The 17,155-nt window shown below is 39.5% G+C and overlaps 1 protein-coding gene across 1 annotated transcript; it reads right to left on the bottom strand.

Annotated features, from left to right (window-relative positions):
• Window positions 1-5,925: 5,925 nt before the first annotated feature.
• On the bottom strand, window positions 5,926-13,427 carry LOC138208839 (bactericidal permeability-increasing protein-like). The gene is made up of 16 exons (XM_069167048.1): window positions 13,398-13,427; window positions 11,631-11,741; window positions 11,427-11,541; window positions 11,204-11,335; window positions 10,944-11,099; window positions 10,767-10,830; window positions 9,418-9,478; window positions 9,248-9,339; window positions 8,965-9,141; window positions 8,341-8,400; window positions 8,091-8,258; window positions 7,942-8,009; window positions 7,807-7,849; window positions 7,660-7,723; window positions 6,697-6,773; window positions 5,926-6,524 (listed from the first exon to the last, which is right to left on the bottom strand). Exons 2-16 carry the CDS (start codon window positions 11,731-11,733, stop codon window positions 6,483-6,485), a joined length of 1,422 nt encoding a protein of 473 aa, XP_069023149.1. The 5' UTR covers window positions 11,734-11,741; window positions 13,398-13,427; the 3' UTR covers window positions 5,926-6,482.
• Window positions 13,428-17,155: the final 3,728 nt, after the last annotated feature.

Genomic DNA, 17,155 nt, shown 5'->3' with positions numbered 1-17,155 from the left:
CAACAGATCATTTGGCATATTTTGAAAAAGCTGCTTGCACAAACTAAACATATGTTGCATTCATACGTTGTGTCACACCCCTAAAAACTATCTCTCTCTCTCTTTTTATAATTTATATGAACTTGTGTATCTTAAAAATAAGTCAAGAGCATTAGACATTGGAAATGCTCTGGCAGTCAAGTAATGGGATGACACAGATGGCACGAGCACCCTGTGGTCACACTGTGGCCACAAAATACTATTCTTTCCTTGAGGATGAAAGAGCCTCAAGGACATCCTCTCATTTATGTCAAAACAAAACACACACACACACACACACACACACACACACACACACACACACACACACACACACACACACACACACACACATGCACGAAGGACACAAATTTGCTTGGAATCTTAGAAAATCACAGCTTTTACTGGACCCTGTTGATCAATTGCGTCATTTCCTCCTTTCAGTGAGTCACGTGAGTGATCCAGGGCAGCGCAGTGGTTAAAGCGGGTATAGATAATGGATGGATGCAAGTGATCCAATTCCTAAATGGCTGGACAGTTTCCAATTCCGTATCTCCTTCAGACACCTCTCATGCCAAGGACTCCAATTGGTTCTTTGAAGTAATTTGAGCTGTATTTGGAAATTAGGCATCAGTGCAACAGTAAAACGCGCACATCGTGCTCACGATGACCAACCACAAAGGTTTTCACACCAGCAGATACCAAAGAGACAGTTTCAACATAAAGGGGTCTGGCTTCCTCAGAACGGAAAGTCTTCTGACTGAGACAACTGGGATTCATATTTCATGTTTCAAATGTTAATTTCCTCTTTGTGCAAAAGATTTCCTCTCAGACTTTACTGATGCTGGAACTTGTTCCTCTCTTTCCAACCCTAGTTGAACCAGACACCTAATGACGCAGCCATGGTTGCTTTTGTGAGACTAGATCTAAAGTTTAATGCCGACGCAAAGCGACTAACATGCACATTATGACAATATTAACATGCTATTTGGCGGGTATGATGTGCAACAAATCATGTCCATTATTGTAATTTAAAAACCCAAACTAGAGCTGAGCGGGTGGCATAAAGTTTGGTCAGAAATCAAAGAAGTCCTATTGGACACATTTCAACTTGGTGATTTCAACTTTGATAATCGTTGAGAAATTTCACTCAAAGTGATACATTTTAACCTCATGATGGAGCTAGAAGATGACAAGAGTCATCATAGTGTAGGGACCATGAAATCATTCATTTATTTTAGCTCATAATTGTTCACTTCTAAGCAGTATTTTTACACCAATGTTTGTACAATGTGCTTTTTACAGCCCTCTTCTTTGTATGGGACTTTTTGTTGCCGTGTTCCCCATCCTTGTAAATATACTGTGAGGCTCTTGGTTTGATTTATTAAAACTGGATCTGCATCAGAACTGGTAATTTTGGAAAGGAATAGGTCAAATCTGATGCAGCTAGATGGTATAGATACTTTGCACATCAATGTGAAAACTTTGTGAGCTCATGGGGGTCTTTCCGGTTGGGAAATGCCTTAAAGTGCAATACCGCTGGTGGCCTCTAGAGGCAAGCTAAAAAAAGAAAAGAAAAAAAAAATAAACAGACTCCTATTTAAAAAACATTGACTTCTCTTATACTAAGTAAATAATTTGCTTTCCTAAAAGTTATTATAGTTTCATTATCTAAATTAACTTATTCTGCTCAGTGTTCTAATGCTCCTTATGAATATAATTTTGCAAATTAATTAAACATTCAACCTCCAGAGGTATGTCTGAGGGAGTGCCTAACTTTGATTGACGTTGCCAGTATAGGTGGGCTGACATAAAGTTCTTAGTTCTGAGTCAGTTCCACCCCTCGCTCCTCCGTAGCTCGTCCAAATACGGTAACTTCCAGCTCCAAAAAAAACAAGATGACAACTGCCGAAATGCCAGACACGAGGCTTCGACTGATCAACAGACCAACCCTGTCATCCCTCAGCTCAGTATCAGGGCCAAAGTGTGTAATACACCCGTGAGAACACTAGAGGATACTGTGACAGAGTCACGTTTTGCCTCATCTCGGTTTGAAAAGTATGCCCCTCGAAGAAGGGTGTCATGTACAAAGTACAAAGACTGATAAAGCCTGTATGGGGAGGAGTGCTATTCGAGTCCATGAGAAAACACAAGTCAAAGCTGACTTCTTTTGAGTAACATAAGTAAGTTACTTACTGTACATAACATAACATATTTAACTTATTGCTTTCATCCTCATAGAGCAACTGCGTATCCACACCAGTGGAGCATTAGCAAGTCATACTCTTACCCAGTGCTAGGTGATAATGATTGTCCTTTAATCACACGTGACCTTGGTTGCATCTGTTCAGCATTATTATGTTGCATAAGCATCTGTACTAATTCTGCGCCAAGTCTCTGTTCAGTTGTGGTTAAATATGAAGCTGCTATGCTTCTATGGAGTCCATTATTTCAAAGAATATTGAGGCTGAAGGAAGTGAATCTTTTAAAATACACAAATATATATTTGAAATGCATGTTGCTCTCTCTAGAACATGACCATTCACCATCGAGGTCAGTCAATATTTCAACACTTGCTGTACTTGCCATCACGTCCCTTCAGCATGAAACACAGATACAGTTGGTGCGCGTGCTCTTGCGTGCCAGTGGTTGTAATTGGAAAGAAGCTAGATGTGAGTTAATCTCAGTTTAATCAGTTTAAAACAGTGACACCCTGTATGAATCTATTTTGTTGTTTAAATTGTCGATAAGCTCAATCAAGGCTCATAAAACACTCAGGCTTTACTTAAGGGCATCGTTGGCACGGCAGAGAATGGAAGTCGAAAAGTTTCTTTACAGAATCATAAAAGAGCCTCGGCCTCGTATTGACCGACTTCCTCCCAGTGAGGTTGTGAACTGGTCAGTGCATCAGCCAGTGAAGAAGTGAAGTGAATATCAATCAGGAAACTCTGGGCCAGCAGAGTGATGGCTGAACACACACACGCAGAGATAGAGAACGCAAGACTGCTGGGCGGTGCATTGACTTGGAAAAAAAACAGTCGGGACCGAACCTCGCCCGTCGGGAATCGAACAACTTTTAAATGTGAAGTTGTACTCTTGACATGTACCGCAAGTAAGTCTATAAAGAATTTTGCACGCATCAGTCAACATAGATTTTCTGGATAACAAATACAATGTAAATATTATTCTGCAACTTACTCCATTGCTACCGCTGTAAAACAGTGAATACATTGTTTATAGTCAGAACATCTGCGGAGTGTGTCGTTTCACTCTTAAGACTTTGATCCCATTGGTCTGATAATATTTTGGAAATCTAGGGGAGCTGCCTGATTGAAGTATTTTATACCCGTTTAATTAGAACAGTGCTAAACTAGAAGTTAGCCGACTCAGTCAGTGGAAGCCATACCCAGAATGCATTCATCTAGCCAGCGAGTTCATGTCTTACCAGACACAAGATTTAAAAACTCTGGGTGCTGTAAATTCCCACATTTATCTAATGAGATAAGTTTAATCAGCATCGGGTGAACTCATTTGGCAAGAGCTTGAATGTAGCAAGCGTTCATTTATATGCAAGTCCTCCACGACAGGTTTAAAGCCCCTATTGTAACATCTTCCAAAGCTTTCTGGTTCACATAAGCATTTGTTTGTGTTAAAATGAGAATATCGAGGTGAAAATTGGAGCACTCGGTGTGAGGTTTTGAACTCCTTCATCTCAGTGTTCCTGGAGTCTGAAATTCTCTAAGTTCTGATTGCATATAGACTCGATGCAAAGACGTGACTTGACGATAACAAACTTTGCCTGGGATTATGAATAAAGGTAAAGACACAGCTTGAGTTGAAAATGACAAAAAGTAAAAGGAGGAAAAAGACTTAAGGGTAATAAAGAAGAAACCTGAATTCCTGATGAGTTACGGGATCATTTGAGCCTCTCTCAACAAATATTTTGAAACAGTTAAACCTCCAGCAACTCCATAGGTATACAAAACAACTTTGCAGTCACGCCAATGTGTTTCTGCCTATGGCCTTCAGTCAGGTTAATCATGAAACCCATTGCACAGATTCAAATTTGTCCTTCTCTGTTCCCATTGGAATTAGATGAAGTTCAGCTTTTAGCACACATTATCGTCAGACAAAAACAGGCCTGTTTCTTGTGGGGTTTTCACGTCAATGCATTGGGTATGTCCAGCAACTGGAAAACAATCAGTCACGTCAGTAGAAGCGAATGTAGTGTACGCAATGTTTACCGCTGCAGAAAGCAGGCCGGCCCTTAGTAACGACCCTAGCAACAGAGACGAGATATTGTCCGTTGTATTGCTTTCTCGAGATCGTTTCTCAAACTGAATAAATACAGCGCATAGAAACACCAAACTGCTTAGCTAGCTCAATCATGTGGTAAGTAAGATATAGATACTGAAAGCGACAAATAAGGACCAAAAGAGACCCAATTTTGTCAACTGGGTCACATTTAATGGGCCTATATCAAGTCCACACAACAATATATTATATGATTAATTTTAATTTGTTATATGATTATATAATCAAATTATATAAAATAGAATTTCCATTATATATTCCTATTGAGGAGGTGGAGTGATATTTCCAGTGATGAGCAGGGTGTGCTGTTATGCTGATTTCAGCACAATCCAAATGTTTAGTTGACGAATCAGATTTCTCGGTCTGAACTACTTGTTGTATAATGTTTCTATAACAACATCACCCGAATCCTTTGCCCCTGTCATAAATCCTACAGCCTAGAGGCTGCTGTCACTTGTCACATATGCTATTTTAGTGCAGCAGCTGAAAGTGTTGGTCCCAAGTGGCAATCAGCAGTGACGTCACCCATTGGATTGTGAACACTGATTTTGAAGCCTCGTGTTCGGAATTTGCTTGTCCCAAGCATTTTGGAGCTGGTATTGACCATATTTGGGTGAGTTGGGAGTGAGCGAGCGGGACATCTGACTCGATCTAATTGGACACCTGACAATAATACCTTCCCGCCCACTGGCTGTAACCTGACTGCACCACAGGCCTGTCAATCCAACAGACACGCCCCCCCCCCCCAAAACTTGTCTTTTTGAGGCCTATTTTACAGTTAATGATGGGATTATTTTCAGATGGACGGCCAGAAAACTAATCTGGAAGACTCAATTTAGCGAATTATATACAGAAAACTTTTGGAGAAATTATATTGACTAAGCATTTTATGAGAGAAGTTGAATGGGAGTCTATGTAGCCGGTGCGGCATCCGGAGGTATTACAGTTTAAGGTACTTTTGTTAGAGCTGGAAGCTACGTACACTTTTATATGCAGTCGATGGTTGGTCCCTAGCCTTAATCCTCCCACAACGTAACATCTAATCACAGGCAGAGCATCGTACCCACTGATCCAATCGAGGACCAGCCTTGTTAAAATGTCTGTTGACCGGTCATTTTTTATGGAAGGTCCATCTTAAAAAATACAAGGAGGGAATTTGCTGTGTTCTGTCTGACCACACCTTAAAGGGGTCTAATATCGCTTAATAATGAACTTGTATCTTTGCATGAACATGATTGTAGCACAATTTATCAAAGATTTTACAGTATATTTTTTTATGGTAACAATCTATACATCAAATTTGGCTGTGAGATGAACGTTCCCTCATTTTTTTTGGTAGTTATTAAAATACCTTTTAAAGGGTTGTAGCTCATGAGATTTTAATTAGCTTTATAGTGTATGTCTTAAGAACCTTTGTCTATTTCTTTTTTTTTTTTGTCACAGCTCAGCTCACTGGTTTAAAGAGGGTGGGGCTTTGTGCCATACAAGTAAAAACCATTACACCAAAGATTCCAGGGGCTTTAAAGGTCCCCTATATTACACCTATTTAGAGTTACACACACACACACACACACGTTTATGTTGAAAAACAAATATCAGTTCACAGATTTTTATCATAAATCCCTGGACTCAAGCTGGAGTCAACTTTAAATATTAAATGCTTGTCCTTTTTTTTTTTTTGCCATCAATTTAAAACGTACACAAAAACATGTTTTAAAGTGTTTTTAAAACCTCATCCCAAGATAAAGCTTTTCATTCCAGAAGTTAAGACGATGGCACACCTTTTAATAGAATTATGTAGAACCCATGTCCACTTGTGACATCAACGAAGGGGTACGATTACAGCAAGACAAGTTTTTTCTTTTTTTTCTTCCCTACCAGTCAGTGGGAGGAGGACTAATGCTGTTGCTCTCTTTCACAATTCATGTAGAAAATTTGCACACGGTTAATTTGACAGAAAAACAACATATAGAAAGCACAACATTTTAAAGGAAATCTGAAGATCTGTATTTGTAATTCTTGTACAAGTGATACTCATTCAGTATTTCTTTGAGTTTCCTGTCTGTGGGTGGAACTCTGGCCATAATTTTGCTATCACAGTGGCATCCCACAGTGCAGAAAAGAACCCCGGGATTTTGCAGGAATACAGTTCAGCCCGTGAACTGCACATCAGTCCCGATCAGCATGTAGCCCTAGAGAAAACAGTTCACAGCTTTAAGATTTTGATTTCAGTTCAGCTGTTAGAAGTTTGATGTGTTTTCTACCAAGATCTTAATGTCACATGATATCTAAAAATTCCCATTATAGAAGAAATGTAACGAGTAAAAAACCGTGTTGTTTTATGGAAAATATGAAGTCTCTGACCTTCAGGACCTGAAGCTGGGTGTTCACAAGCTTCATATTTCCAAATGTAGGAAGGGGGTATCCCTTAGCAAGTTGAACTGTGAAGTCAAATTCATAAATTTAGATCAACAAATCACAAAAATCCAACTTTGCAAACAGCTCAGCGATATTGTTAACTGAGCTTGTATAATACCATCCAGCACAGTTCATGCACTGAGTGCAGCTTTAAATATTCTTACATAAAATGAATCATGAAACATGAAAAAGAAGTATAATAACTGCAGCACACAAGATTAAAACAAAGTTTAAGACAATCGGTGAGTTTACAATAACAATTTTAAAATAAATTAGATATTAAATTACACACTAGAAGTGTTTAAAGTTAAGAATGAATACGCTAACTTTAACATATACACAGTTGTGTGGAGAGAAAAATGAAGCTTAACAGTTCTAATAATTTCGTTTACATAGTTTAAAGCTAAATATCCTATTTAGCCTGAGTGTGGGTAAGGGCAGTTTGTAAATTAGCAGACAAAGGTCCGATAAGGAATCTGCAATATACAGTAGATCCTGACCTTGCTTCATTTAGAACTTTGTACATAAAGAATTTTCCAATTAATTCTACGTTTACTCAGGCACTGTACTGAAGCCCTTGTACTTAACTCGAGTATTTTCGTCTGATACTTCAGTTCTTCGCCACCACACTTGGGAGCAAAATATTGTGCTTATAACTTTCAAATAATGACCCAGTCCAGCCGCTGTTGTCAGAATGCAACTTTCAGAGGAAATGTGAGACTGTCATTCTACTGATACGTCAGCACACCCTTCCTGGGGCTTTGGCCCTGCTGTCAAAACATAACTGAATATCCACTGAGCAAATTGTACCCCTGGGAAAGTTTCTGCATGTTAGTTATCGTGGAAATTAAAGCTCCTGCAACCTTTGGTTGAAAAGCACTTGTACAAAGTGAAAATTCAAACACTCACCATTCAGTCTGGGTATCACCACCATATTAAGGACCACTTGGAAGATGCGGTTGAGGGAGCTAACCTGTAGGTTAGGTTTAGGATTAGGGTTAGTCGTTTATGAAGATTGCCTCCACACTGTAACTTGGATTAAAATGCAGCTCTCACCTGAAACGCTCCTACATAACTTGTGCCCACGGTCAGAGTCATTCTGTGCAAATTAGGGAAAATTAAAATGTGAGGTTCATCTTCATAACGACCTCTTGGCCCCATTTTTCGGAGCTTTATTTTTTTGTTACTCACTCGTTGAGGGTGACAGCTCCAGCCAGCCTCATTCCACTGACAAACAAACGGGCGCTGACGCTGGTCTCCTGTTGAGACAACGGTTGAAAAGTTCAAGTGTTTTTCTAAATAACACGACAACCTTTTATCACGTCATCTGTGTAACTCACCAAGTTGAGGACAAAAAGAGGGGAAAGTGTGGTGTTGGGTTGGATAGCGTAGGCCGTCACCGTGGCAGAGGCCTGAACTGTCACGTTGTTGGGTTCAAAAGTGATGATGGGATTTTTCACCGTCTTCACCAACAGTTTCACCATCAGCCCCGGATATTGCTTGGCAATCTAAAAAGAAATAGACGGACGCAGCTGACAAACTGCCAAAGACGTTTATACTTCTCAAAAAATCTGTGAAATATGTTTTCACCTGCGGGATGAAGATTCCAAAAGTTCCGGTGTTGAGTCGGAAGGGAGAGAATTGTGGGATCTGTTGTAACAGTGCAGGAAAGTTTTTTAGATCAGCGTGAAGTCATAAAAAAATAGGCGTGTTTGGGCTGTGGTTCTCAACTAGTGAGAACTATGCAACCCAAGAGTGGGTAAAAAAATAAATACAAAAAAAATACTCGATACTTCAGAAGGACATGCATGTTCCATGAGGTAACGCAGATGCAGTAACCGAAATGCTTCCAGCGTTGTCATGAGACAACCAAAACTAATGTCCTCATATCTATAATTAGCTCCCATTGGCGCATTTGTAAATAGGAAAAAGATGAAACAAGTCTGACTTTAATTTTCTGTTTCATACACTTTAATGTAGGTTACTGAAACTTCAGCAGTTTAAACTTCTATATATATACCTTTCATTTTATTAGGTTTGTAGTCTTAGTTGCACTTTTGTTTTTTGTTTTTTTAGGTTTTATTTGATGGTTTTTTAAAAAAAAAAAAAATGTTTACAGAGCATGAAGTCATTGTGTGTTACATTAGTTTTCTGTGAAAAGGTTTGTGTCCTGAGGTTAGACCAGTGGAGAGCCACCAAGAATGGGCAACGTACCAAGTCGTCAGTGACGTACAGGCTGAGGACTCCGGCCTTGTTGTAAACGAAGGCTGCAGATTTAGCGGAAAAGGCAGATATGCCGATGTTCATCATGTTGTTGGTCTTGGGCGGCAGGGAGAAGGCTGTGGAGGAGAATGGAGGCTCCTCATGCTTCGCGATGTTGTAAAATTCACCCTGAAAATGGACGGACATATAAACAAAATGTGATACGAGAGTTTATTTATAACTATACGGTATCTTTAGATCCTTCTCGAATATGTAGCAGTGCACAATTCTTCACCTTCAAGTTCAGATCCATAAAAGAGGTGGAAACTGTTGGCGACGACACCATCGAATATGCAATCTCTGCGTACTTGTCCACCTTGGCTACAACTGTGATAAGATAGGAAGTCACTGGTACGTTCAACATCAGTAAAACATCTAGGTTATTGTAGAAACAGGATGTTTTACCATTGAGAGTTTTCAGCTGACCGTTTAAATCGGATATTGAGTTGGACACCAGAGGGCAGATCTGTATCAATAAAAAACAGAAAAACTATATTTTTAGTCACCAGAAGAAACTTGGTATTATTCAGTGATTTCTGACTGGAGAAAGACATTCTTAAAAGCTCCCAAAAATACATATTCTCAGCACTTCAGAATTGTTATCAGTGAACCAACAGTAGAATAAAGACTTCTCTAAATGAATATTTCATCCACAAATACCGCTATCTTAGGTCTAATTTTATTTAAGATTACTGAAGAGAGGGAAACAATTTTGATATACTTATATGGCCAATATTGTTAATATATAAACTGTATGTACTGGTCTATACTGTATTACAAAAACTGTAAAAGTCAACAAATTACACATTTCTGTGACGGCTACACATCCATAAAAGTAAATACACATTTTCCTTAGTGATCCATTCAGTTACACTATGAAACACTTGTGACAAATTTATGTAAAGGAGGCAGAATATTTTGCAGTTTATTGTCCACTAGTGTACTATTAGAAAAAAAAAAACCTAATTTACCCCAGGCTTCTTTTTCTGTGTTGTGTAAAAATCATTTTCATGTTATCGAAGATATACCCAGATACCTTTTAAATATTTTTGTGTCGTTTAGCTCTAGTATCAGTGCTTACTTTAGGCCTCGTATGATTTTGGTCCTGTTTCATCCATAGAGTATTTCTGTGTATCTGTTGCGTTTTCGTTTGCTCCTTTTGTTTGTCTCGGGCTTGATTCCAAGGTGCTGCAACTGCTTGCACATACAGCTTTTGGCGATGAGGGAATCAAGCGTATTAGAAAACTATGGAAGCCTCTTCTCACAATGAGGTGAGATGCGTATTGTGAGAGTTTTAATCTCAAATTGAATCAATGGTTCAGGAATCATGGGAAAAGTATTCAAATGATGAGCAGATTACAAGACTTTATTTCTTTCCTGCTAATTTAAATTATAATATAATTTAAAACAATGTATCACTCAGTGGGATTTTCATTATTATGACTACATCTCGCTGACAATACTTTTACTCAGAGGACTTTTAAATGCAGAATTCTTAGTTTTTTTTGTTTATTAACTTATTAATGCTTTTACTACATGCACTCTGAGTAAGTCCCCCACTTCCTCTCTTCGCCTCAGAGTTCCTCAGTAAAAGTTGTTCTGAGCACCTTTATGGACAATCTTAAACCCACAGTTAAAAACCGAGCTGCATTCGGGAGGATTCCTTGTGGTAAAATACAATACTGTTGTGAACGTGACCCCAGAAACGAAGGCTGGGCCTCTTGAGTGCAGCAATGAGGCTGGTGCACCCTCACCTGTTTCTCCATAGCTTTACGCAAAGCCTTGTCAATGAACTTTTTGAACAGATTGTACAGCCAGCTGAAACAAACCACAAAAGAGGAATATGCAATACTTCAGACGTGACAAGTACAACTGGTAAAACATCTTTACGTCTCTTCAGATGGGTTCAAACATGATGGGCTTTTTCTTACCTGGCTCCACCGTGGAACCTGATGCTCACGCTGCCAACAGATGCTGCGCAGTTGACACTACTGACTGCTGGTCGGCCTGTCTCATCACTTTTGATGGCAGTATTTGTAGTGATAGTAAGTCCTTTCACATTCAGATCAAAAGAGCCTTTGTTCTTTCTGTTGAGAGACAGAGATTGCATTTTTTTTTCTTTAACTAAATGGATTGCATTTAAAAAAAAAAAAAAGTAAATGCACTGTGGAACATCTTTTTTCTCCCTTACACTATACGGAGGTACTTCACCCTCCAGTTTCCATGCAGACTGATGAAGGCATTACTGATAGACAGTCTGACTCCAGTTCCCGGCACCAGAGCCACCACAGACTGTGGTAATCCCACATTTACTATCCGCAAGCTAGAAGAAACAACAACATTTTTTGTAAAAGCAGTAATCATAACAGTTTCCAACAGATATTTGAGGCGTGTGGAATAAAGTGGTGCCTTACTTTGACAAACTATACTTGACCTTGCCAATGGGAGACACCCTCCGTTTCCCTGAAATATCTGGGATCTTGACGGATTTGAGTTTCTTCTGAATGGAAGCAATGCCCAGTTGTCTGCCTGGCAAAAGTCAAGAAAATGTAACGATGAAATTCTGAAGGGATCAGTGCTTTTTGACTAAAAGTGGATTACTTTGCGACATGCTTTACCATATTCAAGGCCCTTTTCTGTCAGCCTGACCTTAACCCCAGGATCGGTGCTTAAAGTTATCGGGATGAGAGCCACCAGAGCCAGCCAACAGCACAGGAACATCTCGACTCCTACGAGATAAAGAACACGATAATCAGCAAAGTGTTACAATTCGTTGAACATGGAGCTGTAAACCAAGTCTGTTATTACCAGACTTAAATTCACTGTGTGAATATATGGGTGAGGGTACACTCTATCAAGGGTTGTTTCCAGTCGTTGCATCTTAATGGGGGTAGATTTCGGGTTCATTTTGAAACTATTGGTGCAACCTTTAAACAATCAGTATTGACCAATATACCGTTAGTTGTGTGCTGAAACTCGACATTGTTGGAACTACTGAAATGTCCTCACACATTGGGGCCATCCCCCACTGGTTGTTGATTGGTTTGCCGTTCGGACTGGATGAGCAAACCTTTACGCAAACAAGGTTTGCAGAATATAATCATTGTTAAAACGGAACCTGTTCACAATATTCAGGCAGTTAAGCAACAGGGAACAGAGCAAACGTTCTGCTTTTGTGTTTTGGGCATTTTTGATATTTCCCAAACAATTAATCGAGACTTCCTCTTTTAGAGGTGTGATGTTTTTATTACAAAGTGACAAAAGTGGATTGGAAGTAGAATGTGGAAGTGCCTCAAAATTCTATGCAAGTACAGTGGTTGATTAAATCACTTTTCACTACCTTAGGTTGGTTGGACAGGCCTGGTTTCATCGAGGCTCGTGAAAGGGCTGACTGTCATTGCTTCTTTTGAAACCACATGACCTCTGATAAGTCAGCAGGCAAGCTGGATGTTTATTAAATTAGACTGAGAAACAACACATAGTCCACAATTTTTTTTCTGTTGCGAATATTTAAGTCAGTGGAGAAGTGTTACAGGCGTTACAAATTGAAAAAGTACTACTTTTAAACTTCATAAGTATGGTGTTTTGAGCTACAATTCTAATATCTCAGTATGAGAGAATACACATGGCTTTAAATCTCAGCTGTCAAATTATTTTAGTCCATGATCTTGAGCTCCCATCAGCTGGTGAATGAATGGAAAAAAAAAAAAATCGATCCAATTTTATCCATGATTATTTTTGCTGTAATCTGTGCGTTTGAGATAATTGGGCTCTGAACAATTCTAACAACACCGAGTCTAAAGATGTTTGACTGAATGGTGTTTTGTGTGCAGGTCTGTAGTGCAGAAGAGGGAGAAGGTGGGTTATTTTCTTTGTTTTATGGCCCAGTAGGTCCTTTTACTAACAAAACTCGCAGTGTAAAAGAGCTGTTCGGCAAGTAAATACTGGAAACCAAAAACATTAATTACCTCTGACTACACAAATTAGACGTCACTTTCTTCAATAATGCCAAAGTATTCATATTTGATCTGAATGCAAATCCCAAAACACTCTGAGCACGAACACTAACAATGCACAAAACACGTAATACTTTTCTAGATTGTTCGGATCTTAACAAAGGTCTGGGCACATCATTAAACGACAAAATGTGACTCAATTTGCAATATTTTAGTTGTACAAACAAAACGGAATGAACCGGACACATACGAGTTTTTCTCTCCAGGGACATTTGTTTGGAATATTTTCAGATATTACACTTCATTCTCACAACTTTTGACATCTATGTGGTAAATATCTGGGTCATCTTTATGCACATTAAGCATCAAGTCTAAAATCTCTACAAAATACTGTTATCATAAACAACGAACACACACACACACTCTTACCTGGAGCAGCAGTTTGTCTGGACCGGACGATTTCACCTGATGTGACTGAGTCAGAGTGAAAGGAAGAGAGAGGCACATGGCTTCTAATTCACTTAAATATTGAGGAAGTGAACCCAGCAAAGGAAATAATCGTACAAACGTTAGCAACCTCAAGAGCTGACATGTCTCTTGATCAACTGCCCCCCCTGCTCTTTTATTATCTCTTAAAAATCACAAGACTAACGGGAGTGGAGAAATAAATAGCTTATCTAAATGTTGTTTACATAAAGAGTAAGTAAAAACTACTGCAAAGCTCAACATTGGTGGAACAAGTTTTTGTCTACAACTTTGGCTCTGTCTGTGTTTTTCCTGGTTTGGCTGGTTCAGTTACTTGCGTGAATTTCCAATAACGAAGTTCCTTGTCAATTTGTAAATACTTATTCAACAAATTCTGCTCCCCAGAGAGTATTGTTTGACCTGTTATGCAAGTGTAACAATGGCAAGTATTAGATATGATTATGAAAAAGCAACAAAAAGCAACAAACGGTGTATTTATCATATCAGTCTGCCTATACTTCTGTTTTACTCTGTGCGAAATTTTTAGTCCCTATTAATATTATCACTGCAGCATATACCGTTAAATAATTCAGGTTAATTATTCTATTACCTTTAAAGAGCTTTTACATCGTAAGAGAAAAAAATAGGCATGCCCCCACAGGGTTAATGTGCAGCACAATGAAAATATCTTCCTCCTTGGAAAATAGGCCTTTGAGTGTTGTATTATTTTACAGTTTTTCCTTTTTCAGCAATTAGCATCACAACACACACAGCAAAGCATGAATAGAAAGTAAAGTCGCCCTGCTCTTGACAGGAGCATTTCAACGTTTCAGATTTGGGTGTAAAACTGATGGCAGTGACTTTAACTGCAACACGATGGCACTTGTTTTATCACTGTGTAGAACAATTTAATAACTGTCAATACAAATTTATGTTACTTTCTCTTCAAGTCCAGTAGACGTTTTCACCATTTGTTTCACAACTTAAAGTTGAGGTCAAGTGTTAACAATAAAACCATTTTACACTAATCAATAAAATTGTATATTTAGTGCAAAATCACCATGGTTACATTTTACAAACAGAAAAAACAACTACATTAAAATATCAACGTCAATGAAATTTCAAAATGACATGCTATACAAATGCATAATGGACTGACTGCAATCTTTATCAAAAAAGGAAAGTGAACTAATGCTCACAAAAATGACAGATAAAATCAAATAAGTATGAAGTGAAATAAATATTGGCCATAAAAACTCGGGTCAAAAACCAGGCTGAATCAGCATTGAAAGATAGGTTTACAGGAAAGTCTGATAGTGCTGTTGCTGATCCGTAGTGTCACCCAATGGCTGGAAGTACACATAACATTTCCCCCCACACCTTTGGTTCATCGATTTCCGGACATGTTCGTCCTGGCGAGATCGGATCACAAGTGGCCAGCGAAAGTACAGGTGGAAACGCACTCGGGACGCATTGCAAGACCGCTTACTCAGCTGGCGCCCTCTGAATATCAATAAAAAATAAATGCAGCTCCACGTTCCTCTGTTCGTATGTGACCCGGTGTGTTACAGCAGGTTTGCTAGTTTGGGATTTCTTTTCCTCCATTCATTCTTTCACCTCATCTGATCCCCGCCTGCTCTTCTTTATTTATATTTAATCTCCTGTGTGATTCTGTTGAGTGTAGCTGAACTGTAGCCGACTGACAGCAGGAGAAACCTACTGCAAACTTACATTGTGGAGCAACCGATTAGTGAATTAAAAACACGCAGTCTCACCGGAGCCTACTCTGAGTTTATCTTTTTTTCTTTTAGTTAAAATTGTGTAATTTCCAATACGCATCAAAACCACAGCTGTGAGAGCCGCCGCCCCCTTTGATCCACAGCAATGTAAACACGCTGGAACAGTGAATTATTCTGACCTGAATCATTGGGGTTCTGATGTTCAGGTTCCTGTTTTTGTGCTTATTTACTTGCATATTTTCGTGACGTGACATACATGTCCAACTGCATATAGAGCGGGGAAGTGAGATCCGATCACAAGTGCTAACCAAAGACGCATGTGGAGACGCATTAAATGCCAGTTGGAAACAGATGGCCTAAAGCTGGCCACCTTTGATCCGATCTCACCAGGAGGCATATGTCCTGACTGATAATGCCAAATGGAACTAGGGCCATTGTTGCAGTCAGTGTATTTCTGATCTCCGACAAATCAACGCCAACACATAATAAATTATGAATTAGCTTAATTACTTTATGAAAGATTAACGTGTAAGTTGACTGAATGCTGGCTAAATACCCGGCTACCGCTGCTGCACTTCCTTTTATTTAAATCTGCCCTAAAACGGAAATTAATTTAGTAATCCTTGCACAAACATGGTGTTTTTCCATTATTGTGGCTCATTTGACATCTGGGCCTGTACTAGTGCTTGATTTACATTTGCCTAATGCTGCGTTCAAATGGAGCGCGTGACCTTATGGTTACGGCATGGTGGTGTCCACAGTGTGCTTGGCTTTCAATTGGTTGAGTCGTAAAAACATTGTTGCCAGGCAATGCCAACATGGACGCAGTGCAGAAGCCAAACAGGCCAAGAATTTAGCTAATAGAGGGGTAAAGTAATGCAGGAATTGCAAAGGCACAAAGGGAAAAGATGAGACCGTTGGGAAGATCAACATCTGTTTAATGTTGTAAAGTTCCACCGTAAGGACTTTGATGTGTTAAGTGCCATGAAATAACCTGTGTTGTGATTTGGCGCTACATGAATAAAATTGTATTGAATTGAATTGAACCCTCAGACGTGGCCTATTATCTAAGTTATGAAGTTCTGAACTAAAATTACAATATATTAGCCTAACATCCAACAGAAAAAGGAACTTCCATGGCCGCTTCCATTTCCTTAAACATTGGCAAACACATCAACTTGAGGCATATAGAACACTTTGAGTTCCAACTTCGTTAATACCACGTGAGGGGGGCCGTTCATATGGACTCTTCTCGTGTACACGACACCATTTGAATGCAGGAATTCTCCTCTGCCTTTATTTACGCTGTCATGGCGAGATTAAAAACACCTGCGAGTGGGTGAAAAGGCTTGAATCTCATCCATCCGTTTTCTGCCACTTATCCAGGGTCGCGTCACGGTGGCGTCCTGAGGATCCAGGATCCCAAGGCATTCTTCGGCCAGATGAGATGTATTATCTCTCTCTGGACATGCCCAGAAAACTCCCAGTGGATGGGCTGCCAGGAGACATGCCCAAGGCACATCAGTTAGCTCCTTTTGACGGGAGGAGCAGCAGCTCAGTAGAGCTGCTTGGAGTACCAAGCTCCCTCCGGATGTTGGAGCTCCTTTCCCTATTTCTAAAGCTGAGCCCGGAGGAAACTCATTTCAGCCTGCTTGCGTCCGTGTCGTTCTTTTGGTCACTACCTAAAGCAAAAGACCAGAGGGGAGAGTCGGAAACGTAGGTCAACCGGTAAATTGAAAGATTTGCCTTCTGGCGCCACTCCCTCTTCACCAAATGTGTTTATATTTTAGGGATCATAATACAATCCAATGATTCAGGTATCTTTTGTAGAAAACTGGGACAAACTGCATATATATATATATATATCAGTCAATATATTCACCATTCCTAAATTCAGAACTGGTTGTGTTGAAGTAGGTGCAGCAGCAGATGGTGTTGGAGGATAAGAGGAGGGGGCAGCAGTTGCTATTGTGGTTGTAGTAC

This window comes from Embiotoca jacksoni, unplaced genomic scaffold (assembly GCF_022577435.1).
Source record: "Embiotoca jacksoni isolate LCO1_2020_lvr unplaced genomic scaffold, fEmbJac1.0.p SCAF_1, whole genome shotgun sequence".
In the NCBI taxonomy this organism is placed as follows: Eukaryota; Metazoa; Chordata; class Actinopteri; family Embiotocidae; genus Embiotoca; species Embiotoca jacksoni.
The sequence above is the reverse complement of the archived record's forward strand: the minus strand, read 5'-3'. Positions and strand labels throughout refer to the sequence as shown.

Bases quoted from the DNA above. Each gene is read 5' to 3' on its own strand.
- LOC138208839 (XM_069167048.1), bottom strand. From the start codon at position 11,733: ATGTTCCTGTGCTGTTGGCTGGCTCTGGTGGCTCTCATCCCGATAACT. The intron at 9,340-9,417 runs GTAAAACATCCT...ATCTTATCACAG, and splicing joins TCAGCTGAAAACTCTCAATG to TTGTAGCCAAGGTGGACAAG. The intron at 8,010-8,090 runs GTGAGTTACACA...TTGTCTCAACAG, and splicing joins CTCTTTTTGTCCTCAACTTG to GAGACCAGCGTCAGCGCCCG.